The sequence below is a fragment of the Hibiscus syriacus genome, unplaced genomic scaffold, assembly GCF_006381635.1.
Source record: "Hibiscus syriacus cultivar Baekdansim isolate YM2019G1 unplaced genomic scaffold, ASM638163v2 tig00110597_pilon, whole genome shotgun sequence".
Lineage (NCBI taxonomy): Eukaryota > Viridiplantae > Streptophyta > Magnoliopsida > Malvales > Malvaceae > Hibiscus > Hibiscus syriacus.
The window spans coordinates 5,463,544-5,491,517 of record NW_024062795.1 but is presented as its reverse complement, the minus strand read 5'-3'; the positions used below and the strand labels follow the sequence as shown (position 1 = coordinate 5,491,517).

Genomic DNA, 27,974 nt, shown 5'->3' with positions numbered 1-27,974 from the left:
TAATAATCAACATAGAATATAATTCTAAACAGTATTATTTCATTTTTGTACCATGGACAGTTGAACTCTATTGGCCTGCCACATGATGCTCATTTCATTACTCAACAAAGAATGAATCGGATGGTATGACTTTTTGTTCTGTGATGGTCTTGAAGGATTCTCATGCTTCCTGCCGGTTGTTACGGCATCCACGGTTTACAAGACATGGTACTCAAGTTGCTGTTAGGAATTTCTTGGTGTTTCTTTTTCTGTGGTTTCTTACATAAGGATTTTGCTCTCATTTGAGGACCAGCCAAATGCAGGATCCTCTCAGTTACAAAACATGACAAAAAAAAAAGCTGCATTCCAAACACCTCTCTCGTTAGGTGACAATATATAGCTACTCTAACAGAGGTAATTGAATTATTGAGTTGATTAATTGATCTTGGAGGCAATATTTGTATATATTTGTTAGTAAGTTCAGATAAGTTGAATGAGGGCCGTAGAATTCGATTTTCTGCCGTGCAGATAAAGTTGAGTGTTGAAGAGAATTTACAACAGTAGCTGCTTTATATACCATTATAAAGATGCTAACAAATTCAGACATGTATATAAAATTTCCTATAACCATTGCTGTGTTTTCCTTGATTGATTTCGGAGGTGGTTTATAGCCATGGGAACTCTTGTTCTAAGAGGCTTGTCATTTGTAAATCATGGAGTGCAAATTCTGTATTCTTTGTTGTCTGAAGATTGCAGTTAGAACCTTCTGCAATTTTTTTATTGCTAGAATTAAAATCTTAAAGATTTTACCTGTATTATTATTCAATTTTTTATTGTAAATTATCCAACTTGATTATTAAATCTAAAAAAAATGTGTAAGCTCCAAGAACCGTACTTCTACCTACAACAGTTAAGATTGTCAAGGGTGAGTTCACAAAAAGATCAAAAGGATATGCATTTATACAGTATACTTCTCAGGCGGCTGAGGCAGTGGTCGCTGTAGAGAATGTGGATCAACAGATTCTATGTACTTTGCAGCAAAGACATTCTTTTCGATATCATTCAAAGCTGTTTCTCATGCCGATTCCAATCTAATCTTAACATGAACTGCATGAGTTCCAACTTTGGCTGCAGATTCATTTGCGAACTGAGAACAACAGCCTTCAGCTTCAGCTTTCGTTGGAACTTTTCACGTTTCTTTTAATGTCCCTCAAAGCTGTTTCTCGAGTCGATTCTGATCTAGACCACCAACTGAAGAACCTAACTGATACACAAGGCTGAAAAGACCTTGGAAGAACAAATCTAGCATTCTCCTATTGGAATTAATTTTTACTAGAATTAAGGTAGCTCTAAACTATTACTAAGAAAATTAAAGCTCTGGCAAAAAGCCCCAGAGCTGGATGTAAGCTTAAGTTACTTTGTGACAGTTGGCTGAGCCAAAAGCTGCAATTGATGAACAACGTGACACATTCTCGGCCGCATAGAAGGGACATTTTGCGTGCAAGCATATACGAGGTCCACCACCTTCTGAATATTACCTGCTTCTGGAATATCAGAAGTTGATGAAGATATGAGAGGATCCAAGAGCTCTGGATAGCGATGAGCCTGAACTAAAGGTGTTGCCCATTCAAATATGCTCTGCCAACCCACTGGTTCAACTTGCTGAGAAGGCCTGCGCCCACTTATGATTTCAAGCAGCAACACTCCGAAGCTATACACGTCACTCTTTGTCGTGAGTTCATTCCGATAGACAAACTCCGGGGCAAGATATCCATACGTTCCACCAGCCATCATAGTCCTCTCATGCATTGCATCCCACGGAACAATCTTCGAAAGACCAACCCCCATTAGATGGGCTCCAAACTCTTCATCGAGTAGTACGTTGCTTGCACGTATATCCCGGAACACAACGTGCGGCTTGACCTTGTCGTGCAGGAACCTGTTTTAAAATATTAAATTGTTACACACTTATTAACAGGTAAAAAACGACTTGCAGGAAGTATGAAGATCACAATCCAATTAACAGATCCATACACGAGGTATCAAGTGTAAAACGAATAAGAATGCCTGCATCAACTTAAACGCCCTAGACAAAGAATATAATAATTTAAAAACTTGTCAGTAAACAACACATGCTTTTTAATTAAAGAAAAGAATGAGTTAGAATAATAAGTAAAAAGATCTTTTAGAAAGTATTAAAAATTGTCTCCGAGCAAAAGCGGAAATGGCCAAATGGGGATGCCGAAAGTATCAATTATAGTTGCACTTAACAAAGAAAGAAGATATAGTGTATGTACTCACGCAATTCCCTGGGCCAGAGTTGTAGCAATTTTGATCCTCATGGTCCAATCCAAGCTCCTACCACCCCTTGGTATGTGGTATAGCCATCTATCCAATGGTCCATTTATTATGAACTCATATACGATGTAGCGGTTTCCATGATCATAGCAGCATCCTTTCACAGCAACTAAATTTGGGTGACGAAGCCTAGCAACCCTACCAATTTCCGAGTAGAACTCTTTTTTCCTCTGAAAATTAGATCTCTTCAACCTCTTAACTGCTACCTTTGATCCATCAGGCAGAAGGCCACTGTATGTGCCACCTGTCTTTGCATCCCCATGAAGCCGATTTCCTTCACTGAAATTTTTTGTGATCGACCTCAATTCATCACTGGTGAAGATTTTCCACGAGGGGGGAACTAATGCAGAAGCTGCAGGATTAGATAGTTTCACAGATCTTCTACGCTTCTTACTCCGCTTATATGCAAGCAGCCAAACAACAACAAATGTTGTGAAGAGAACATACCCACTAACAACTGCTAGGATAATGAGATATTCCTTATGGCAGTGCATGTAGTAACATTTGTTCTCTGCAAGCGGAAAAAATAAAATCTCAATAATGACAACAAAAAATGTCAAACACATTATAGAAAAGAACGGTTAATACTTAATATATCAATTTAATAGGGTGAAAAGACTACTATTGAACAACTGCTCTGTAAATTTTAAAATAACTGTATATCTTACCAATATCGACCATGCACAGAAAAGCATGAGATGCATTGCATCTCTCACTCACAAGAGGTGACGATCCATTCTTCACCAATGTACATAAATCAGCTGCATTGTTGACATAGCAAGACGATTTGTTGCAAATGGATTGGGAAGGTAATCTAAGAACTGATTCGTTCCAGAGCGATGTATTATCAGACCACTTCCAACTCAAACTGACCGTTGAATTGCTAACTCTTCCTCCAGCCCAGCAACCATCGACAAATTTCCCACACAGATGTTGTGCAAAGCTCAGTTCTTCATATGATGTTAGGGCCGCTAAGTGTCCATAATATTGTTTACAGTGGTCCTCGGATTCATCCCATGACCGGAGACTTCCAGTGTATCCAAAGCATTTACTGTTATTTGGAGAGATAACCCAACCAGAAGGTCATCCTGCTACATGACCCAACAAAAATGAAACAGCTTAATCTTCGAAAATGTCGATATTTACCACAATTTTTTTAAAAAAAAATCTACAAGCAAATGCGGAAATCAAACATCTTCATTACCTTCATGCTCGGAGGAAGAATTAAATGTTGCAGCAGATCCACTAGAAGCCTGAGACATCAAAATGATAACCAAAAGGAAACCTTCATATTGTGAATACAAGTAGTAAACTCTACAATTTGCATACACTTTCTTTTTTGAAAAAAATAAGAAGATGGATTGTAGAATCTTACAGTGTCAGAAGCCACAAGCGGGACAGCAAAAGAAGAAACTAGGAGAATAAATTGCAGAAGCATAAGCTTTACTTCCATCACAAAACTCATTTCAATTCTATGAACAAGAAAAACACAAATATCAAAACTGACTATCAAAGTGATTCCTTACCAATGAAGCTTAAACGAATTGGTCAGAATTAAATGCAATTTGAGTGCTTGGGAACCCCCCAAAAAAAACATTGAGCACATATACATAGCTTCACTGGGGCAGAAAATAAAAGCAATTCAATCAACAAAGAACAGTATATGCTAACCTCCAAAGCCAAATAGCAAACAGCTGACATCAGGATTCCCCTAAGAAACCCTAATGCTCCATGCGGAGTACAATGAAAAGCTGATAAACTAAAACAGTAAAACAAAACTTCGGGTTCTTATGGATTTAGTAAACGATTATATAGAAGCGCCTGGTATTCAGAAAGAAAGAAAAAACCCATTTCTCAAATCATTTTCTCAGGGTTTCTAAGCAACCAAACAGATAAAAAGTAATTGCCAGAAAGAGAAATAGGGGGTGTAGTTGAACTAAGTAAGGAGTAGATGGGAATGTTAATTGAGAACAGTGAAATAAATGCTAGGTTTAGCTTGTGAATCCTGGCGTGTGTAGATTTCTACTGACCGATGGAACAGTTTGTATTGCAATTTGCAAAGACCAAACCGGCGGAGGCAGCGGCAGAATGGGTTCCACTAGGTTGGGTTAAGGGCGGTTGTAGGATTAAATTTGTATTTTTTACCATGCTTTTAACTTTCAACTTTCTTCCTTTATTATTTGTAATTACTACATATGTATACAGTCTCTTGCTACATATTCAATTTTTAATCAGTACATATGTATACCTTACTCAAATTAATATTAAATTTTTAATACATTATATTTGAACATAATTTAATTTTAAAAAACATTATATAAATTAAATCTAAAATTTCAACTAAAGTACAATATTTAATTTTAAGTTTAATTACTTCAAATACCATCAACCTTTAAGCGATGATTCGTTTATACCACAAACATTTTAATTTTGTCAATTTTAGTATTAACGTTTGCGTTTAAATACAATTATGTCACTCCGTCATTAATAGTTTAATAAGACAATGACATGGTAACGACATATCGTGACATCGCTAGCGTGGATGTCACATCTAAATTATGTCATTTTGACGCTTCTGTTTTAGTACTCAAAATAATGTCGTTTTGTTTGAACCCTAATTTTTCTAAGGAATAAAATCAAATTTTCCCATTATTTTTTCCTCATCTTCATCACCTTTTTCATAGTTTTCTTGGCAACCAAACGAGCAAACAAGCTAGTTACAAAAGCTAGTTAAATGGATCAAACAAGCAAAGAGGAAAAAAAATAGACCTTACAGATTCATTCAATGGGCTGTCTCCTAACACTCAAGTCCAAATCCTCAGTTCTCAGTCTCTTGAGATAATCATCTCCAAGCAAACACATATCTCTTTTTCAACCATTTCCTTAATTAAGTCATCACTTTGTAATTCAAAATCAGGACAACCCATCAAAGAAGATGATCTGTCGGTTAGAATAAAAGGGTCATTTTGATTAAAGGTCTGATTTTTAAAAACAGGGCAAACCCCCAACTCATCCACTGCATTGAAATCAAGATCTCCATCAAAGCAACATCTTGTGTTCTCTGTACAAAGGAGATTAATGGCCGAACTGTTGATATTTTCTGCCATTTTTTCTCAAGAAAATCCCCAAAAAGGTGAAGTACAACAAAAAATCAGAAAAAAGAAAAAGAAAGAAGCTTCAATTCAGGCTGAAGGTGGAAGCTTTGGGTTGAAAAGGGCTCATCAATGGGGTTGTAGGGAAGAGCATAATTTTGACTACAACAATAAAAACCAAAATAAGAGAGTGAAAGGGAGTGGGGTTGAGCGGAGACTGTTGCAATAAGAGAAGCTTTATGTTGACAAAGACAAGGTGATATTTTAGGGCAAAATGAGAAACGAAATCGAGAGGATCCAGGAGACGGCAGCCGCGCCATTGCCAAAAAGGAACTAGATTATAAATCTTCATCTTAATTTTCATGATAAAGTCTGCCAAAAAATATTTTTCATGATAAAGATGGTTATTCTAGTTTCATATTATCAGAAAACCATGGAAAAGGAGACGCAGATGAAGATGAGGAGGGAGAAGAGGAAAAAATAATGGGAAATTTGAGTTTAGTCCATGTGAAAATTAGGATTCGAGCAAAACGACGTCATTTTAGGTCTTTTGAAAATTAAAAAAATATATCAAAACGACGTCGTTTATATGTGGCATCCACATCAGTGACGTCACGGCATATCGTTGCCATGTCATTGTCCTGTTAAATCATTAACGGTGGAGTGACATAATTACATTTAAACATAAATATTAGTGTTAAAATTGATAAAATTAAAACGTTGGTGGTATAAAAGAATCAACACTTAAAGGTTGGTGGTATTTGAATTAGTTAATCCTTAATTTTATTTTGATTAAAAAATAACTCTTTTATTATTATTGATGTTAGTTTTGGAAGCTATTAATAACATTGATGTTTGGTGAAGGAAAACCGTAGGTAATATTCAACAATTTGTTACAACTAATCATACATTATTTCCTAAAATGTATGGTTAGTGATAGTAAACGAAGTATTATTCTTTTGCTCGAGATGTTACAAATAGAGGAGATGTGCTCTATTTATAGGTCAAGTCAATGGACAACCAAAATCGTGTCTTTAGAATCGTGGGTTAACTACATTAGTGGTTCTTTTTATTTTAATTTTGTCTTATTTTAGTTATCAATTTTGAAAAAAGAATGATTTAATCATTTGTATCATTGATTTGTCTTATTTTAATTATTAAGTCGTTAACTCCCATTAACTATAATTAGCTTAATAATGATACAAATTAAAAAAGAGTAATTTTAAATTCAATTCTTAAATTCTTAAAATTTATTTTTTTCACCTTCTTATAAAAATAAATTAAAATATTTTTTTCTAAAAAATACATTTTCATTAACCTTAACCATCATCGATCCTTATTGTTGTCGCCATTATTTTCAACCATCAGTTCTATTATTTCTAAAAAATAAATCAAATATCATTTAGAGTTATATAATATCTAGTCAAATGACTAAATTGAATAAAATACAAGGTTGAAAAACTAAATTGAATAAAAGAATAAATTTGTTATCAAAAAAAGAAATTGAAATTAAACATACATTCTATTGTGATTGAAAAACAAGCTACTCAAATTTGATTAAAATAATCTTAAAGCGAGGCTCATACTTTTGTCCGATGTTGTATGTGACTTTGGCTTGTAACATACAATATCGCCTCCTTTCAAAAAAAAAAAAATCTTAAAACAAAACATGAATTGAATTAATAAAAAAATTAAAGATCAAATCATAAAACAATCAAATTACTTGATTAAAGTTAAAAAGAACATAATTTTAATATTTGGTTTTTAATTATTTAAACTGGTAAAATTTAAACTAAGATTGAACCCAAAATTTAAACTGTTAACTTGAATTAACTCGAATACTATTAAAACTAAAAATAATAATTAACATTTCTTTAAATTTAATCATTCAATCTATTTTGATCACACATTAGCCTTGAACTTGAGTTTTGATTTATCCGTAAAGGTAAGTTCAAGGGGGTGTTAGCACCTCAAACTCGACTCAATCAAAATTCGATAAACGCTCGACTCGAGTTGGTTCGACTCGAACTTGACTCGTGACCTAAACGTGCTGCGCCAAATAAAGTCTAATTCGACTCGATAAGTTAACGAATAACTCGTTAATTTTTTAAAATATATTTTTAGTAATTACTTTAAACTTATTTCATTCAAAGAATAAATCTAAATAATAATTATTAATTTATTAATAAATAATAAATAATAAAAATAATAAGTGAACTAATCTATTATTTTTTAATAAATAATAAAATATAATAATATTAAATAATATAAAAAACCAAACACAACCCTAATATCCTCCTATAGTATTAATAAATTTTATTTTTAGTTAAAAAAAATAAGGCAAATTTTTAGTAAGCTTAACGAGCAACGAGTCGAATTGAGCATTAAATTTTTTTAAAGAGCATGAGTCAAGTACCGCCGAACTCGCGACAGACTCGCTCGATAAGCACTCCTCGTCAGTTTTATAGTACAACTTAAATCTAAGGTCAAAAATAATAAAAATAAGGTGTGACCGAAAATGTGATAAAAACATAACATGTCCAATTGATCATAATAAAAAATATGATATTTTTCATAATAATTTTAATTAGTAAATAAAAATATGATTTTTTATAATTTTTTAGTTTTAGATTGCGTCAAACTAAAAAAATATATTTTTTAATCATATTTATAGTCGTGCCCATTTATAATTTTTTTAACTTTAAATTAAATCACCTTTCTTTAGAATTTCGCTAAAAAAATGCAGTCCTAAACCATGACATTTTAAAATTCTAGTCAGTGAGTAGGTTAGACATAAAGAAAATAGCATTTAATAATTATAGGCCTTTATTTAGTTAATTAAATTATTGGGATTTCTCATAATGTCGTCATTCAGTCCAATTACGGGTAAACTCACGAAATAATGCACTCAAAATAAATAATTCACGAAATAACGTTCTCCTAATATTATTTGCTGAAATAGGGCGAAATCAACAGTGGCCGTAGGTCGCCATGCACTCCCAGCGACCTCCTAGGTCGCCATGCACGCCCGGCGACCAAGGAGGTCGCCATGCACTCGCGGCGACATCCCCTGTTGCATGCTCGCCTGCTCGCGACCTTGCCGGGACTCCATGGCGACCTACACATGCACGATCTCCCCATTCTTCCCATGCATGAACCGATCCTTGGTCGCCCCGAGTGCCCCATGCATGAACCGTTCCTTGGTCATCCTTGGTCGCCTCGAGTGCCCCATGCATGAACCGAGCCCCGAGTGCATGGCACGATCTCCCCATGCATGAATCCTTGGTCGCCCCGAGTGCATGGCGACCTCCTTGGTCGCCGGGCGTGCATGGCGACCTAGGAGGTCGCTGGGAGTGCATGGCGACCTATGGTTGGGTTGTGCATGTCCCATGCACACAGAAGCAAGCCACGTCGTAGGTCGCCCGGAAGGCATGGCGACCTACGGCCACACTGTTGATTTCACCCTATTTCAGCAAATAATGTTGGGAGAACGTTATTTCGTGAATTATTTATTTTGAGTGCATTATATCGTGAGTTTAGCCGTCCAATTACCATACACGTGTCACCACCAAACACACTCTCACGCTATTTGCGTGGAGTTGCATGTCGCCATTTCGAACCTCTTTACAATCTCTTTATTTTGCTAATGCCCAACTGGCTTCACAATTTGAGCATTCCTTCTCTTTCCGTACGAGAAATTATTATATGTAACGAGTTATTCGTGGTTTTAATTAATAATATTTATTTATTCTAAAATAATTTTTAAAAAATTACATATTTCTTGTTTACGTATAAAAAATAGGTGAAGATTCAATTTTTTTTTAAATGAAATAGATAGATTTTGTTGGCTAGTACGGATGTCCACTGATAACGTGATAAGTCAAGTCTATCTAATAAACATATATATTAGATCGTGTGATAATAAATTCGAGATTCTCAAATAGAATTTTTTATTCAAATTTTGAAAATGAAAATATTTGAAGTTAGATTATAAAAAAAGTTAATCATTAAATATTTAGATATTATAAAATAATCATTGAATTTATTAAAATATTGTAAAATATTATTGTGATATTATAAATAATTATAAATTTTGATAAGTTTAAAAATTATTTTATAATATATAATAAATTTAATTATTTCGGATGTGTGTGTATATATATGTATATATTATTATAAATATTAATATACATTAACACTGACTACTTACTGACCTTATAAGTTCAACTCCAGGTAGAACCCTACAATACCAGTTCTCTTTTTTTATTTCTCTGAAAATGAAGAACCATACTTTGCTCTTTTCTCTCTTTCTTTGTCTTCCTTATCTCCCTTTCATGGTTTCTGCATACTGTGCTTGTGACGACGAGCTGAGTCTCGATGCCCCGGCGACAGAACCAAGGCTTTGAAATGTCGCATCGATCTTGATGGCCGGTGCTCTCGGCGTTTCACTGCCGATTCTGGCAAAGAAAATCCCGACGTTTCGACCATGTTGAGAATTAAGATCAAATGAATAACATCTGATATTACTATTATGCTTCACGTGCAACTACATCACAACCAACTTATATAGTAGCTATGACTTCAAGCTTACTCAATCTCTTAGCTTACTCAATCTCTTAGCTTCCTATAACAACATTCATAACAGAATCCAAAATGTCCATATCCTTAACAACCATAACAACTCACACGCACACACACTCAATGCACACATTAACAGTGCATGCACATATTACACGTTAACAATGCATATTCTAGAATGCAAATGTATATTCCAGAATGCATATTCCAATAGACCAGAAAACAACATCTTCTTCCTGATCAAAGCGTTCGCGGCCGGGGTGATCCTGGCCACCGCTTTCTTGCACATAGTCCCCGACGGATACGAGTCTTTGTCCAGCTCTTGCCTCAGCGAAAAGCCTTGGGGGGTTTTCCCATTCGCCGGGTTTCTTGCCATGGTTTCGGCCATAGCCACCATGATGATCGAGACGTTGGCGACGAGTTTCTTCAAGAGTTCCCATTTTAACAAGGCTTTGCCCGTGAACGGCGATGAGGAGATGATGGGGGACCATCAGGGACATGTTCATGTACATGCCACTCATGGACATTCTCATGGTTCTGCTGTGGTGCCACAGGATTCTGAATCTTCCCATCATCTTATTAGGCAACGTATTATTTCACAGGTTAATATCCTATTCATAAATGCATTCAACTTTTATGCTTAGATTAAGTTACACATATACATATATGAAAAAATCATCTATAATAAGAACCTCCCTTATTCTCACCCAATAAAAATCATCTATAAAAGAAAGAGGGTGACGTGAATAATTTTTATTAGTTAAGAACATAGATGATTTTTAACGAAGATGGTTCATGAAATATTTATCTATAATATGATTTAAATGGTAAATGTTATTAGTAACTCAAACATATATCAGATTCTACTATTATTTGTTAAGATAAAATATACAAATAATCATTAAATTATGTTAATTAAAATGATTTTTATTATTGAAGTTATATAATGATTATTAAACTTTCAAATGATTATAAATAATTATTAAAATTTTCAAACTATTGTAAAGTAAGTAATCATTAAACTTATCAAATTATTACAAAATAATCCTTAAACTTATTAAAACTTATCACTATCTTATAATCTATAATGACTGTTTTATACTCCATATTTTGATAAAAATAATACTTCCTCTATCTTATTAAATCTATCCATTGTTGATTTTTTCTATTAATTTTTTTTGCTTTGACTCAATATTATTTAAAATTTACTATCGATAAAAATATAGAAAAATATATTTTAAAAACTTTAAATCAAGTAATTTTTAAACATATATTTTATAAAATTTAATTGTTTAAAATATTTAAAATAATTATGGTCAAAGTTTAAAATTTTTGATAAGTCTATAATGAACACATTTAGTGAGACGAAATACATAATTATTTTATAATTTTAAAATTTTAAAATTTTCAAAAATTAGAAAATGTTTTAATATATTTTAGTAATCGTTCATATACTTTATTCTATTTGTTATCATGAAGAACTTGGAAGTGAATATGGTGGGTTGAAATGACTGAAATAGGTGTTGGAGGTGGGGATTGCGGTTCATTCGGTAATAATTAGGATGGCATTGGGATGCTCCCAAAGTGCAAAAACAATCAAGCCACTTGTAGCAGCATTGACTTTCCATCAATTCTTTGAAGGCATGGGCCTTGGTGGCTGCATCTCTCAGGTATTCTGTCTCCTCAAACTATATTCATATCCTATAACATAAGTATAATTTTATGTTAAGAAAAATAAAATTTTAAGATCAAACGAATTTATTAAATTCTAAGAGGTAAAAACAAATTTTTAATATAAAATATATAAAAAATTTAAAATATATATAATTTAAAATTTTTAAAAAACGACCAAGTCTATCCATGCTCATATCCGTGCTGCTCTGCCTAGAGAAACAAAATAGACACTTGATGGTCAAAGTAGCTAACAAGTCCCTAAGCCTAGCTATAATATAGTGAAGTAACAGTGGAGGAATATTAATTTACGTCATTAAATAATAATAATAATAATAATAATAATTGTTCTCTCTAGCCAAGATATATTAGTACAATATTATTGTATCTTCTTCAGATTATTTTTTGTAAGGGATACTCCTGTTATCATTCTTTTGTTTAGCTAGTCATTCGGAGTTCTTTGAAACTACCGAAATTTCATATTCTCTAGACAGTTATAATTTCTTAATATGATTATTGACAATCTCACAAGATTAATTAAATCTACTATACGACAATCAAGTCTATTTAACTTAACAATATATAAATAATCATCACCTTAGATCTAACATCTATATTAAAAGCATGCATTTAAATTATCATGTAAGAATAGAGAAGGAGACTATATTTCTCGAACTCAACATCTCTACTATTCATCATCTCACTCAACCTACTAAACCAGCGTCAATATTTTTACGTTCAAACTAAAAAAACGAACCATAAAAAATCAATCATAACCTCATTTCCCCATCAACAATTACATTAACATAGTAAGAATATTGATTTTTGTCAAATAGTCACTTCCCTAAATGCTTATTATGATTTTATTAAAATTTCCGAGTGCAGGCAAAGTTCAAGAGCCGAGCCATTGCAATGATGGTAGTGCTGTTCTCCCTGACAACCCCGACGGGCATAGCCATAGGCATGGGTGTATCAAAAGTATACAATGAGAACAGCCCCAAAGCACTAGTGGTGGAAGGAATCTTCAACTCCCTTTCGGCTGGAATCTTGATTTACATGTCTCTTGTTGACCTCCTTGGGGTAGATTTCATGAACCCCATAACGCAAGGCAATATTAAATTGCTGCTCGGATCTAATCTTCCACTCCTCCTCGGGGCAGCTTCTATGCCATTCTTGGCTAAATGGTATTGAGATTTACTGTCTTGTGATATTTGAAGTGTTTTGTGCAGTGGTTTGTTCTCTTTTATTTTGTGCCTTGGGATTTATGGTTAAGCATCTCGGTAATGAATTGATGCAATGCTTGAAATGAAAGCAGGATCTTTTTGTTGGTTCTACCTAATTTAAATCCCAATCCTTAATAAAATGAAGGGTTCAAATTGCACGGTTATTGAAGGAATTAGTTGATGTTATCATTTTAATATATCACATCAACAATTTAATTAGAGTTGACGTTAGAGTGATCATTTTATTATAATTCGATTACATTAGTGACTAGAAAAGAACGAATCATATCACCAGCACAAGGCAGAAGTAGAAGGCATAAGAACTAGAAAAGAATTTGGTTCAGTTTTATTTATTCAGACGCTGTGGAAGATTGACTAAGGGCTAAATATATTGATCATAAATTCTAGAATAAGTTTAACAACAGCCACTAATATATTTGTATATAATAATTTTCAATGAATTCAATCTGAGGATAACAAAATATATAAAAGACGAAAAAAATAATACTCACTCATCTCTAGTGTATAAGAAAGCTATTATTTATACCGTAAGAGAAAAGAATATATAGACTTGGAGCAACAAAATTGCTAGTCCAGCATATTATAAAGAAGCAAAAAGAAAGGTGCAGCGGTTGTTTGAACCATAGATATAAGTGCGAACTCACCGCCTCTTATTACAGTTCTGAATATCCATCGCTCACAGCCTCACACGACTTCATAATTCTCAGTAATCAAATTTGTTCTCTGGGAGAATTTGGGGGGAGCTCCACCACCTTTCAGCGGAATGATGTTCGCAACCTACACCGATAAATTCCCTCGAATGAGTGAAATCTGTGGCATTTATTCGATAAGGTGAAGGAATTTGAATATCAAACCTTCAGGTCACTGTATAAACTAGCTGCTGAAAAGCGGATAGAAATGGGGAAGAACGCTGATGAATCTGCCGGAGGCGTAACAAACTCCATCGATCCACTGCCATTGTGAGAAGCAAGAAAAGACTTATAAACCAATAGCATCTTGAGAATATCTAAACACAATAAGAAGCTTTGAAGTGTTGCAAATGTACCAACCTGCGGTTAGAGTTATCGATCAGAACTATGGACCATTCTAAGACACAATTTCTGGAGTCATACCTGCAAGACAAACAAGAAGTTGGAAATGATATAGTGCAGATAAAAACTGTTTTAAGGTTTTAGCATTTTGTGATACACAACATCATCATCAAAGTTAGTAACATCTTATGAAGGCTAGACCAAAAGAGTTCTGGATTATGGCTTGACTCAGTTGAATTGAGTTGAATTCAGTTTACTAAATGATCTCAATTTACCTCCATTCACCATCAATCTGCCTGACATTTGGTGCCTCCCGAAGAGCTGGGAGAGGTACAGAAATCACAACATTTCGCAGATCAAACATGGTAGAAGCTTCATATTCAATGCTGACATAAGTTTCATTTCCAGAAACTGATGGCCAGCAGTTGACTGCAACCAAAAAAAAACTCAGTAACCATAAAAGCATGCAATAGCAATTATATTACCAAGAATAAGTGGGAAGTGTTAGATTCGAGACCCACTGGTCAATGGCACCATTGACTCATCTGCACTTTGCATTCTCCACTTCAAAAGGCCAACACCAGCTGCATCCCCGGCTGGACCAGTAGGGAAAGGCCTACTAGGGTCCTTCAACCCCAGAATATTATCATTGGCAAATAACTCCTTGCTCATGTTAGGATGAGTCTTGAAAAGAATGCCAGGATTACCCCCAGTTTCAATCTGAAAATAAAGATCGAAATTTGGTAATTCAATGCTGGAAAGGTATTGTAGCAGAAAATTTGAAGACAAAGCACGCAGGAAAAATAGTGAACTCAATGCAGTGAAGGCTTTAGAAGCAATATATGTTGCACATTGAGGACATGTTTATTGTTACATGATCGAGTTAATAGAATGTCTTTCAGTGGCAAGTCATACCAACATGGATTAAGACAAATGTTCCCAGGGATTTGAGATGCAGTAGACAAGTGAGAGGCAACGTAAAAATATGGAAGCAAATACAAGAAAGTGGTATTCTACCCTGATTAACAAGAATAAATTAGATCACATCCCATGATGCAACAAAAGATATTGTCCTTCAAGAATGTGGAAAATAATATATTTGAAAGACCTGCATTCTTGTTTCTTCAAAGCGCATTCTTCAATAAGGGACATGCTAATTTTTGTGCCAAATGGGAAACTACATAACACTAAGATTTAAACCAAACAGAACTTCATGCTAATCACCAAAGCTAAAGCATGATTTTTTAAAAATTTCCAACAGATTATGAATTCTCACACCAGTAAGATCCAAATTGTTACCTGAACTTGGATGTGTGCATCATCCTGGTTAAGAATTTGAAGAGACAAAGTCCCTTGAACATCAAAGTTACTTATTCCACCATCTCTTTTTAGAGTGACATTGAGTTTCTCCTCGGCAGTCAAAGTGATGGGATCAGTAGGTGCAGGTGCAGCCACTCGTGATTGGCCTGCCCTTGGCTGCACATCTTCAAAAATCAGTTCGCCTTCTGCTTTCAGGGATTCCAAGAACTGGTTTGTTTTTTGTGATTTACCAAGCTGCATGCCAAGACCTTTAGGAGGAGCAGTTGCAGATGAGGGTTGACGGCCTGGCAATATGAGCATAAGGTCAGAAAATTTTCCGAAACAAGTTTGATATTAAACATGCTTAGGAGAGAGAAACATCTTGACTTTCTTACGGAATAATACTGAAGCATTCAATTGGTTAAAAACATGCAAACAAGTCCAATTCATTGCATGTGGCGTAATACTAATGTGACATACCTTTAGACTTAGTAGAGAAGGTATCAACATCAGTAGTTACTCCCGCCCCAGAACCACCGCCAACACCGCTTCCAGTGCTAGAAATGCTCATATCACTAAAGCTAGCCTCAATTCTTCCCAAGCCCATGGACATGAACCCTCCTTTATCACCTTTATTCTTATCAATCTGCAGAATACACGTGAAGAAATAGAGTACATAAAAAAGAGACTAATTATTACAAGGGCCAAGAAAATTGTAATAAATATACCTTGCTCTTGTCAATCTCACTAGCTTTACGCTTCATGACATCCTTAGTTTCATTAATCTTGCTCTGCAATACCAACTTGTGCAATTTCTCTTCATGACTCTCCATCTCGCAGTATTGCTTAACCTGTGCAACTGTCACGTTTTCCTTGTGCCCAAGACAGATGACTTCATCAAAAGCAAAGATCAATTCAAAAGCAGTCTTGCAAATACCCTCCTCGTCTAAAGAGTAACAATATTCGGGTACCTAGGGAAAAAAACGGAATAAAGTGAGTACTTGTTCAACTCAGATGAGACAGAGAATATTATTACAAAGGATAAAAATTGAAAATGCCTTAGGTAACAGAAAAATTTAATGAGATAGAAAACTGAAAAGGAATGACTAGCTAAAAAACACATGCAGATAAAAGAAACAGAGATTATATTTGCACTGATGTCCATTCAACTACAGAATAAAAATCAACTTGCAACTACTGAAGGTGACCAAAGAAATAAAAAACCAAATGTCTTACTTTTATGTAATTTATTATGATCAAAGATCTAAAAAAGAGAGGAAATAAATCAAAGAGCAGCTGATGCACACCAGCTTCGAGAGCAGTCGCAGAGTCTCCAAATCTTCGAGAATATTGCTCTGTTTGTTAGTTACAAGAAGCAAATAAAGAGCTTCTATCGGTTGATAAACATATCGCACATTCTCAGTCTCGACATATGTGTGTTGCTTTCCCGTGCCCACCAACTTGGGAAAAGCTGCAAGAAGACCTTCAATTCTTATGCGAGTCATGTCCACAAACTGCCTGGAAACAAGCACTGAAATGAGAGACAAAACGAATGTCAGTGAGAACCAAATTTTGCACTTCAACTATTCAATCATCATGACATGATAAAAACAACTATAACAAGAGAAATGAACTGACCTTTGCCGGACTTGCTTAAAACAGAAGCAGCAAGTACAACCTGAATCACAAAAATAAAAGGAAACTTTTGTATCATTGCAGAAAACAGAAAATGAACCTCGTAGGTTGCAATGAATGGTTCAGCATTTATCTTCAATTTCTCCTAAATCATTACACAATTCAATTGGTGAATAAATAGTATAAAAATGAGTTAAATGAGATTCTATCCAAACCGACAATTCAACAAAAAAGAACAAAGGAGAATGAAGTAAAGGCTAAGGTATATACCATCTTGGATATCGGAGCAAGCTACTCAGCAGAGAAACTAGTAAACAATGAACATGACGTTAGGATAAAAGAAAATTCAAAATTAAAATCTAGAAATGGAATCAAGATAAAGTAAATTAAGAAGGAACGAATTCAAAAAGATCTAAAACAAAACGTACAATCAAGAAACAAAAACTAATCAGACGATCAAATCAGCAAACACATCGACCACCTCAGATCTATACAACAACAAGCATGTAAATGCAAATATCAATAATAAAAATGCAGTGTTTGGGAGAAAGAAAATGGAATAGTGCTACAAAAACAAAAATTAGGCTGCTCGCTGGGAAAAACACCAGTACGACTTAATATAGCCTTCAACATTTTGAAATTTTCGAGAAGTATAGGTTCGTTTAAATCTGGAGATTCTATCCTCTAAACTAACAAATAAGATAGCGATGTTAACAGATCTGAGACGGAGGTTACCTCGATCTAATTTGCTGTGTGCCTGTGTGTATGATCTTCTCGCGGGAGATCGGTTCGTATAGACTAAATAGACAAAAGAGAACCCGTAGGGATATAATTTCAAGTCCGTCCAGTATATATCAGCGTTTCAGTAGACTCGTCATTATTTTATTTTGGACCCATTTTGGATCGTCCAGCCCACTCGTGTTGCCTTTCGAATTTAATTTTTGGGTCAAATAGTATTTTTAACGTTTAAAATTGTATCACGTTTACCATTCTAACATCTGAAAAAAAAGTTTGGTTAAATTAAAATTTTCAATTTTTAAAACGAGAAGGATGTTGTTTTAATTAAAATTTTATTTAAAAAAATTATGTGACACTCTTGAAATGTGACAAAATATATATTAAATTATAAATATTTCAATATTTTTTGTTCATTTAATATGTATTTTGTATTATGTGATGTACTTTTAGAGTGTTATATAATTTTTATGTGATAAAATGTGAATAGAACAATGTGTTTTATAGTTAGAAAATTTATAATTTTTAGATATAAAAAAATATATATAATTTCGTATGTTAAAATACTATTTAACCTTTTATTTCTCTTATAAAATTACCCATTTATATTCTTAAAACGTAGGACAAGATATATATATTAAATTATAAAAATTTCATGTGTTATTTTTTGAATGTGACATAGTGGAAAAGAATAAAATCTTTTTGTATGCTAAAATAATAAATAAAATATAATTTAAGTGTATTTTGATCCTTTATTTTTCTTATATATTAGTTCTTACTCATTTTGTTTCTAATGTATTAATACGAAGAAAAACAATTATTTTTTTATTAACATAAGAAAATTAAAAAAATAGGTGGGAGTGGAGGATAAGGACCATTTCACTCATCGAGTGGTTTCATCCGGTAAAAAGATATAAAAAATAATGGAGTTAAATATGTTAATTAATTTTAGTGATAAAAGGAAATATTATATTTTTAGAATATTTAAGTTCAAATAATTACGTATATATAGTATGTATATTATGAATATATTAAAAAAATTAAATAAATATTATCTTATAATCAATTCATACTATTAAAAAAACAAAAACAACTTAATTATATTAAAAGTAAAAACACAGATATAGGAAAAATATATATGGGGGAAAAGCCATTATTGATGCCTCAAAATTCAATTAGAAATAATGAAGGCATCCAATCCAATAAGCAAAATGATGATAAAAATTTCGGTGTTTCATCTTTCAATCTTCAAATGGTAGGACTTGTTCCGACACATCCAAGAGTTCCTCTACTTCAACTTCTTTGGCTTCGTATTCCTCTTCTCCGTCACTAGCTTCTCCATCCCTCAACTTTTGCCTATCCTGTTTTTCTTCCTCGTGTGTCCGCTTCCATCCGCTAACCCACTTCTCCCATTCCTCCTTCAACATCCTTCTCTTCTCCCGATCTTGCTCGCTCAATAGCATCGATACATCTTGGTCCTCTGCCTCGTACTTTTTGCTATACTTCTTCAAGTTCTTTGCTATCTCTTCTTCCTTCTCTGGACTCAAAAAGGATGGTGGCCTTGGGCGCCACAAGAACTGCAATGCAACAATAAGTTCCCACAAAACAATGAGATCAATGCGCACTAACCTTGTAAACCCAACTCCAAGAAACTGATGCATACCACTCAAGTACCAACAAACGGGGATGGTCGGGAGTAGTCAAACCTCTAAAAAATTTAAATTCTTATATATTTTAGATATTTCTTTTATATTTTTTATTAATAATATGCTTTTGCCCCTTAATTTATAATCTACCCACTAATTTTTTTTAAGTAGCATAATATCCTCCGTCCATCCGTGACAAAAATCAAATATCATCATTTACCTGGAAGAAATGATCCTTCGGTATCCGGTAAAGTAGCTTGCCATTAAAGGACCAAATGTTAAAACCATTTTCCATTTCGTGAACAGAAGTCACAGCAGTTGCAACATACCTAACATATACAGTGTGGACAACTTATTAGAATAGATATTTAAGCAAAAAAATATATATCTTTTACTTGAGCTAAATAGAAAATAACACAAGTAAATCCGTTATAGATGTTGTCAAGTTATCTCTGGCTTACCTTCCAGTGGGATCCCATACAATATCCGTGGCCATAAAATGTTCAGCAATCGCCATGGTTTCAAGCTCATCAACGTTAAAGAATTCCAACTGACCATTGAAACCCTTCAATCCAGCAAGCACAATGAAACGGCCTCCTGGTGACCAGAATAAGGCATTTGCTTGCTTGCCTTTAAGTGTGCTAAGCTTCGAAACTCGGCCTGTATTGTGAGCAGTTCGCATAGAGTAAAAGCTAATATCCGGCCTTGGATTATCCCCATGTATCACAGCAAATCTGTGACCCTTGGGCTCCCAAGCAAAAGCAATGATCTTGTCACTTTTATTATCCAGCTCCAAAACCTCAATTGGAATGTCCCTTTCTTTGATGCGGAAGAGCTCAAAGCCTGTATATGTGTTTTTCTTTGTTTTTGTATAGCGATCAGCTTTGACGGCAAGATAATCACCATCGCTTTGCCAGTACATTTTGCAATCACTAACACTGAAAATGTTCTTCTGCCTTAACTCAGTTTTATTCGGGATTTGGACTAGACTCACCTGAGATATTCATGCAAGTGACACATCAGTTGATATCTAAATCTAAATTTATACAAAAATAAAGAAGCTTCTCAAACAAAGCACATGTGCCTACTCTAGCAGGTTGATTTCCACCTCCAAGTTCAGGAACAAAAAGTGCAAGAATGGGGTCTGTTGGTGACCAAGTAAAGTCCACAACATTTTCAACCTTCAAAGATTTCTTGTCGACAAGGCTAAAGGTCTCTGTTTCATAAACAGATATCATATTCTTCCCGAGTTTGGCGAAATACTTGTCCGCTTTTCCACCTCCCCATCTGGAACATGACAATATAGTTAGTCAGATACAGAGAACCTCACAAAGATGAGATGAAAGGAGGTGACTGAGAGAGAATATGGAACACATGATTCATGAAGGATGATCACAAGAAAGGATCACCTGAAAACAGGCCAAGAAACTCCAGCAACACCTCCAGCTCCTCCAATTGAAAATTCATCTGCACTACCCTTGAAATCTCTCATCACTTTACCGGTTCTCACATCAAAAATGTTTATCACAACCCTCTGAATACATTAAGATTATATCAGATAGAACATTTGAATAATAGAATAAAGTTTAAGCAATGTGTAATTAGTTCCAAAAACTCACATTGGCATCACGAGGATTGCTTGGTTCATGACTGTTGTAAGTTACCAAAAATTTCTCCGCAGGAGAAAAATCAATAAGCTTAACCTGTATGAGTGTTTGAATGTTAAAGGAGGGAAAAAGAAGAAGAAGCAAAGTTCAGGGAATATATTAACCAAAAGTCTGATTGTAACCTGAGGATGGGCATAACGCATTAGGCGGTTAAAGGTAGTAGCACCTCCCCAAACTGCGGCTCCTTGCCTGTGAACTGTTGCCAAGTATGTCCCTAGGGGTGACCACTGTACAAAACTTTCAGTCCAGTACTGCAAACAAAAAAGGTTATAATCAATTATAAAGTAGTATTAAAATTTAAATAATGAAAATGGCAACCAGTTTAATTACCCATAAAAGAACTGAATTAAAATAATTCAACCAATACCACACCTTGGTCAAAAGATATGGACAGTATATATTGCAGCACTAATAAACATTTTTTCGTTTATGTTCGTTAATTAAGTTAAATAAATGAGTATGAATAAAATTTTTATATTCATTTAATAAACAAACACGAACATAGTTGTGTTCAGGTTCATTTATGTTTACAAACAAGCTTATTTATTGACTCGTTTATAATCTCACTTATCGAATCATTTATAAGCTCGTTTATCCGATTATCCTTTTTCTTTAATTTTTTGACATTTTAAATATTGATGAAAGCAAGGACTAAAATTTAACACATGGTAAACTTTAGAGCTCAAACTGTGAAATCTAAGAGGCTTAAGGATTAGTGACATAGTTATACATTCTTTGGTTTGCAAGTAAAAGAATAAAAAGAGTGTTCGTTCTAGACCACCATAACTGAACATGTTTATAAACATTAAATAAATCAACCAAAAATATCTTCAAAAATAAATAAAGAAATATGAACACGAATACAATCTAATTCGTTTAATTCCAGTTCATTTACACTCTATCCATTGTATGTGATACAAGGGCAAGCTACTTACAGTGCGCTTGTAAACAAGCTCAGTTTTTTTAGACTGCCTTGCATCATTCCAAAGAACCTCCGTGTCCGTGCCAGCACGAATTACAAATTGATCTCGTGACTTATCATCGGTAAGCCACTTCTGAAGATTTTCCTGCAATGACATCAAAGAAATATGATACATATATACACACGCGGATAAACATGTATAACACAGGTTTTGTGCAATAAAAGAATAACACTTGAGATATAATATAGCGGTTAAATAATATGTTGAAACACATTTCTAATAGTGATAAACTCCTCATAATACCAGACAGAAATCTACAATTACAATCACTAAAATCTAAATGCAAGTATATTGGTAATAATAAAAAAATCACAAAAAAAAATTTAACACTACCATGGCCACAAATAAATCAAAACTATCTTTCTAACATTTTAAATCGTTACATAGAGCACTAAACCATTGATAAACACTCAATTATTCATGGAGACAAGTTACCATCTATTCATACCAGGGCGATAAACTTTTAAAATTTTAAGGGCGAAAATAAATTATTAATAAAAAATATAAAAAAATCTAAAATATATAATAATTTGAAATTTTAAGGAAACTCTAATCAACACTTTCACTGCCTATGTGTGTGTATAGCAATAGCAAAGAAAATGTGGAATCAAATACATTTAATACCAACAACCAAAACAATGAAGGAGAAAGTTGGTTTTACGTTTTAACAATATTACCCCTGGCGTGTAGGGTTTAACTTCAGGAGGAGCCCATTCATCCGGAACTCTCATGTACTTATCAAAATCATCAAACATATTGACAACGAAAATATGTGATCTATCCAACTTGTACCCATTTGTCTTCTCCTTAGCAAGCTCAGCTTCCTATGTCCATTAACAATAATAATAATAAAAACCAAATAAGATTTTAAAATATAAAGCCATAAGATCAAAATTAATTATATATATATAACTTCAAAAGCTGCAAATATCGAACCTGAGGAGTATTAAACTCTATGAAGCAGTAACCTAGGCTTTTCTTAGTCTCAGGATCAGTTGGCATCCAAAGACCATCCTCCTTAATTACACCAATCTGACTGTAGATTTTTTTAAGTACACCCTCGAGTTTATCAAACTTTTCACGCGGAACAACGGGGAGATTATCGACGACGATCACATTTCCAAACCCGGAATCAAACTCCAGCTGATCTTCATGGTAAACATCCTCATCATCACTGTCCAAAAGCGAAGATTAGAAAAGCAAATAAAAAACAAAATCAGTCTAAAAGACTAAAACATTTAGAAAGATAAAATCAGGTCTAAGACCTGACAATGTCGAAGTTTTCACCGGGAGGAAGTTGAATGGAATTGAAATCGATACTCAGATCGATACCCAACTGAGCCGCTTTCGACTCTACCTCGTTCATTAGTATAACCTCTGCCGCCATGGTAGGTTGATTATTGATTATTTCTTCGCTTTCCGATAAGAGAGAAGGAAACTTGGTTCAATGAAATTTTGTTGATCTATTTTGGTTTTTCGGAATGTGAATGATACTGAGAATTCCAGGTAGTTTTTCTTTTAGAATTTTAGGGTTTTAGCCTAAGGCGGCAACGATCTCTCTGGTCTGTTATAATTTCAAACTTTCAGTTACTCTTCTCTCTTGGGATTATACTAAAGAATTGTCAGTTTACTGTTGAAATAAAATATTACAATCTCATTCCCACTAAATTTATCTCTTATTAATTTTCTAAAAGATAAAAAAATTTAAACTTTAAGTCTTTAACCATAATTATTTTAAATATTTAAAAAATTAACTTTTATAAAATATATATTTCAAAACTACTTGATCAAAAGTTTTTTAAAATATATATTTTCATATTTTTATCAATAATAAATTTTAAATAATAATGAGTGAAAATAAAAAAAATTAATTAAAAAAATCAATAAATGACTGTTTGAGTGGTGGAACTGAGGGAATAATTATTCTTTTAGTGGGAGTAAAATACACACATGATTTAAAATTCTAAATATAATATTTATATTATAAATATAAGTTTAAAAAATAAAAAGGTCCTAAAAAATAATGGAAAATAATAACGTACGAGACGTTTAATTGGTTGTTGTTGATTCTTAAGTAGGGATTTAATTGTTTTACGAGGATTTTTTAGATTTTTTTTAAAATATTATTTTAAATATAAAATGTATTTAAAAATATAAAATCATAAATAATTATATAAAATCATTAAAAAATTATGTGTTCTTATGATTTACTAACTACATAGAGCAGGTGTTTTGTTGTGTTGTTTAAACGATGGTTCAGATACTCAAATTGTTGATAATATATTCATTCTAATGTTGGAAGTAATGTTATAATTGGTTTGGCATTTGATTTTTGCTTGATTTATTATTTTCTGTCAATTTGATTCAGTGTATCTTCCTTGTCGATTGACATTGAGTTGTAACGAAACTGGTATTGATGTGAGATATTGGTTCATACCGATTGAGTTGTTCACATTAATTGAAATGTCAATTTCTTTTTTTTTAATTAATCAGAGATATTCAATCTATTGACTGATTAATTTAAACCGGATTTTACAGAAGTTCATTATGAGATGACCTTCCAACTCAATTTACTCACAAACGACCAGGTTCGAGCTTCAGGATTGAGCCACAAACAATGGATATCATTCAACAATGAGAAGAGATCTGCAGAAGTAAAACTTTTTCGACTTTAATTTGATCGAAATTGTTCCTTGATCTGAGCCGTGATAAGATGGAGGAGATTTCGAAGGCGATCGATATTTCGGTGGAGGAGCTTTCCAAGAGAGATGATGAACTAACGATGCTGCATTGATCTGATCTCTCGTTGACGTTTACCTTCAGGTTGTTCCATTTCAGTTTATTTTTGTTCGGCTTTATTGGCAGTAGGATAAGATTTGCATTTCCTGGTGAAAAGTAAACTGAGATGCTTATTACATATGCTATAATTCTATCCTCTCATGTTCACTGCGTTAGGGAAAATCAGCTCGACTCGACCAATCTAGCAGAAAATCAGTTCGTCGAGTGCTCCGAGGCACAAGGTATATTTAGAACACAAGCTTTGGAGAATCCCATTAATGCCTGAAATACATTGGGAAGGCTAGTTTTTAGGTTGTTTAAAACCATGGTCTTGCTTACTTGGACGGAGTTTAGATATTTGGCCTTCTCCGCTATAGATGAACAGTCTGTACTTATTGAATGTTGCAGGTGAGTTATGTCATTCTCCAGATTCTCAACACTCGATCTGATTTTCTCGGTCTTGGTCCAGTCATGGCTTTTGTCTTGCTTTTGCGGCAACATCAATTTCTTTCGAGCTCTAATTTGGTAATTTCTTCCTCCTACGAAACATAGCTATCCCTGAGAATACGAAGACTTAAACAGAATCATATATGAAACCGAAACCGACACGAAGCGTAGTCATCTGCTCCGGGCTAAGTACCACTCTTTACCTTTACTTCCTTGTAAAGCATCTGCTCCGCCGCATATAGCTTACCAAGAGTAATGCAATGAGCTCCAGGCTTGCATGGTTCGCCAGATCCACGCTGAAAATCATCTCTTGCAAGCAGAAGGGACTTAGAAGACCAGCTCCATGACAACGCGCTAAAAACCTAAGCAGAATTGCTTCTCTTCCCTGTAATGTGGACACGTCGGAAACAGTGAGTATTATACACAATGCAGCCAATCCGATACTGACTATTCGATGCTCAAATGGAGTATTACGAGATCAAACAACAATTACCAACGAAAAAACTCGTTAGAATTCCCTGCAAGGCCTGAACCGGGATTCATTTGCCAATCTAGTTGAAGCAAGAAGGCAAATTTAGAACCGTTAAAAGGTTTACTTACTTTTGTTTTCATTGAGTTTCCATGGAAGAGAATTGGTCCCTACATTGATGTCTGTAAAAACAGCTATTTCCTTTCCACCAGCCGATGCTTTCAAAAAGTAGTCATCTAACTCCTTTGTAATTCCTTCCAAGGTCTTCCTGTTCTTCAATACTACGGCGGCAACATCGGTAGAGTCTTTATCAAACCAGCTCATCATCGATGTGTTCTCGTCAACGATTTCCCTAGGCGGAGGCTTTTCGGGTAGAGGACTTATGGCCTTTTTAACAAGCTCTTCTCCTTGATCTTCATCCTCAAACTCCATCTTACTCTCTGCCCAACTTTCCTCCCAAACCGGTTCTATCGTTTCACTCTGTTTCGGATTACAGATAGGTGAAGCATACTCGAAAAGGTCCCAATAGTTCCATGATGAGCTTGCAGTAGGACGTGGTGGCGTAGAACAATTATCCAGAGTAATCTCCATGCTTCCTTCTCGGGCAGCTTCTACCTTACAATTATCACCAACCTTTCTTGAATCAGGACTAAAAGAAGGCGGCGGCGGCAGGGGCAACGGGGAATGTGGAGACGGAGGCAATGTCTGGCCAGAAGAGATATTATCAAGTTCCAACGAGTCCGGCTCGGTAAACTGTCTAAGAGTCACACCAGTATTCTTCAATGCCCTCAAATATGCCAACTGAGCATCTGCAAATTCTTCCCTATAACCCACCAATTGTTTCATTAGCTTCTTCCTCTCCTTACAAACCCTAACCCTCCCTTCGATATCGATCCTCGAAGCAACATAGCCCATTTTTTTCAGTCAGGGTTTCATTAAAGCATCAACTTTCTCTACTTTAACCTGCAATACAAACAACACAAACTCATTTCTCTACACCTTAAATGTTGATTATAATATCGAAAAAAATCGAAGATCTAAGCATGTTGCTAAGGCTGATCATATGCATATGCGTTCCTTTCCTGGAAATTTTATAAGATTTCAAACATTACAGAAATCATGGCAAAGCAATTAGTTAAAATCTCAAAGATTTCTACAACTCACAGATGAACAAAAAAGTAAATTCCCTTGGCTAAACAAGGTTTTCTCAGTCAAAGTGATAATCTTTAAACCCAAAGATCAAAACTTTCAAACCCAACACAGAAATTCTTACACTAAATGCATCTCAACGACTGCTGTTTTGGATAAAAAAGAAAAAAAAGAACAAGATACAGTGTTGCAGCCAGCCTCAAAAACCTTCATTAGCTGAAGTGGAGGTGCAATAAAACAATTCCAAGACCAAAGAGAAGAAAGGGAACGGAAAAAAACCATAAAACGACAAGAAAACAATGTGACTGTAATAGAAACTGACGTAGACTTGCTTATTCTTTCCCTTATTTTTTGTTGGAAAAAAGAAGAAGAAGAGTAAAGACAGAATGAACCAATATACTTAATGAATGAAACAATGAACAAGGAGACATCAAAGCTTGAAACAGAAGGGAAATGAGAGCAATCGTTTGGAAGGAGTTGAAAGGTGCAAAATACTCGCACCAAAAGGAAAGCTTAAAGATTTATTGTTTTCTTAGCTTTCCGAAGAGAGAAGAAGAAGAAGAAGAAGAAGAGTGAAACACCAAAAGACAGCAGAAGCATCCAAAGGCAGAGGGAATGGGGGACGAGAACTCAGCTGGCGCATTTTTTGCTACCGCTAATGATCACGTCACCCTCACTCCACGCTAGCAAGAGTGCCTTTCGGTTGGATGGCGAATGGACTATTATTATTTTGTTTGGGTTTTATTGACAATTTGTTCCCTAATTATACTTAGTTTTAACAACTTAGTACCTAAATTTTTTCTAACATGATGTCAAAAATATCTTTAATATTTAATTAAATAGTCACAATAATCTCCGTTTTTTTTTCTGGAATACTTTGGTCTCCAATATTTCATTATGAGTAAAATGATTCATGATTGGATGAAAATTATTAATCGACTAACGATCAATGTTTGTTGCTGATATTAGACAGTTATGTCATTACTTTCAACACATAACATGTATCATGTCATCAATTTTGACATGAGATATGCGTCACTTCAACGACATATTAATTGTTTGTCAACTAATAATTTTCACATAATCATGCGTTATTTTACCTCTAAATAAAACATTAGGATCATAGTATTTTTTTAAATAGAGATCTAAATAATTATTTTATCAAATAGTCAAATTAAATTTTAGTATTATATCAATTTCTTTTGTCATAAGT

The 27,974-nt window shown here is 34.1% G+C and overlaps 3 protein-coding genes and 2 pseudogenes across 4 annotated transcripts; 1 reads left to right on the top strand and 4 right to left on the bottom strand.

The window, feature by feature from the left end:
* Positions 1-39: 39 nt before the first annotated feature.
* LOC120134268 lies at positions 40-27,007 on the bottom strand (annotated as a pseudogene).
* On the bottom strand, positions 1,279-4,325 carry LOC120134009 (annotated as a pseudogene).
* On the top strand, positions 9,822-12,871 carry LOC120134008 (zinc transporter 8-like). The gene is made up of 4 exons (XM_039150489.1): positions 9,822-9,917; positions 10,227-10,609; positions 11,528-11,677; positions 12,564-12,871. Exons 2-4 carry the CDS (start codon positions 10,382-10,384, stop codon positions 12,867-12,869), a joined length of 684 nt encoding a protein of 227 aa, XP_039006420.1. The 5' UTR covers positions 9,822-9,917; positions 10,227-10,381; the 3' UTR covers positions 12,870-12,871.
* LOC120134007 (coatomer subunit delta-like) lies at positions 13,414-17,680 on the bottom strand. Of its 2 annotated transcripts, XM_039150487.1 has the most exons (12): positions 17,623-17,640; positions 17,158-17,194; positions 16,891-16,930; positions 16,560-16,783; positions 15,981-16,223; positions 15,733-15,898; positions 15,253-15,557; positions 14,475-14,673; positions 14,229-14,382; positions 13,972-14,034; positions 13,777-13,873; positions 13,414-13,699 (listed from the first exon to the last, which is right to left on the bottom strand). In XM_039150487.1, the coding sequence occupies exons 2-12, from the start codon at positions 17,158-17,160 to the stop codon at positions 13,607-13,609; spliced, it is 1,587 nt and encodes a 528-aa protein (XP_039006418.1). In that variant the 5' UTR covers positions 17,161-17,194; positions 17,623-17,640; the 3' UTR covers positions 13,414-13,606. The 2 variants fall into 2 exon arrangements, with proteins under 2 accessions (XP_039006418.1, XP_039006419.1); XM_039150488.1 differs by lacking the exon at positions 17,158-17,194 and having other exon boundaries at positions 13,577-13,699; positions 17,623-17,680.
* Positions 18,838-23,362, bottom strand: LOC120134005 (eukaryotic translation initiation factor 3 subunit B-like). Its single transcript, XM_039150486.1, has 11 exons — positions 23,184-23,362; positions 22,855-23,092; positions 22,596-22,742; positions 21,871-22,002; positions 21,058-21,186; positions 20,888-20,971; positions 20,678-20,802; positions 20,357-20,555; positions 19,730-20,262; positions 19,489-19,597; positions 18,838-19,199 (listed from the first exon to the last, which is right to left on the bottom strand). The coding sequence occupies exons 1-11, from the start codon at positions 23,303-23,305 to the stop codon at positions 18,864-18,866; spliced, it is 2,154 nt and encodes a 717-aa protein (XP_039006417.1). The 5' UTR covers positions 23,306-23,362; the 3' UTR covers positions 18,838-18,863.
* Positions 27,008-27,974: the final 967 nt, after the last annotated feature.

Coding starts and splice junctions, on each gene's coding strand:
- LOC120134008 (XM_039150489.1), top strand. CDS start 10,382: ATGGTTTCGGCCATAGCCACCATGATGATCGAGACGTTGGCGACGAGT. Junction 10,610..11,527: donor GGCAACGTATTATTTCACAG/GTTAATATCCTA, acceptor TGACTGAAATAG/GTGTTGGAGGTGGGGATTGC. Junction 11,678..12,563: donor TTGGTGGCTGCATCTCTCAG/GTATTCTGTCTC, acceptor TTCCGAGTGCAG/GCAAAGTTCAAGAGCCGAGC.
- LOC120134007 (XM_039150487.1), bottom strand. Junction 16,784..16,890: donor TTTAAGCAAGTCCGGCAAAG/GTCAGTTCATTT, acceptor CTCTCATTTCAG/TGCTTGTTTCCAGGCAGTTT. Junction 15,899..15,980: donor GTGAGATTGACAAGAGCAAG/GTATATTTATTA, acceptor TGTATTCTGCAG/ATTGATAAGAATAAAGGTGA.
- LOC120134005 (XM_039150486.1), bottom strand. CDS start 23,305: ATGGCGGCAGAGGTTATACTAATGAACGAGGTAGAGTCGAAAGCGGCT. Junction 20,972..21,057: donor TGCGTTATGCCCATCCTCAG/GTTACAATCAGA, acceptor ACACTCATACAG/GTTAAGCTTATTGATTTTTC. Junction 20,556..20,677: donor GTTTCTTGGCCTGTTTTCAG/GTGATCCTTTCT, acceptor GTCATGTTCCAG/ATGGGGAGGTGGAAAAGCGG.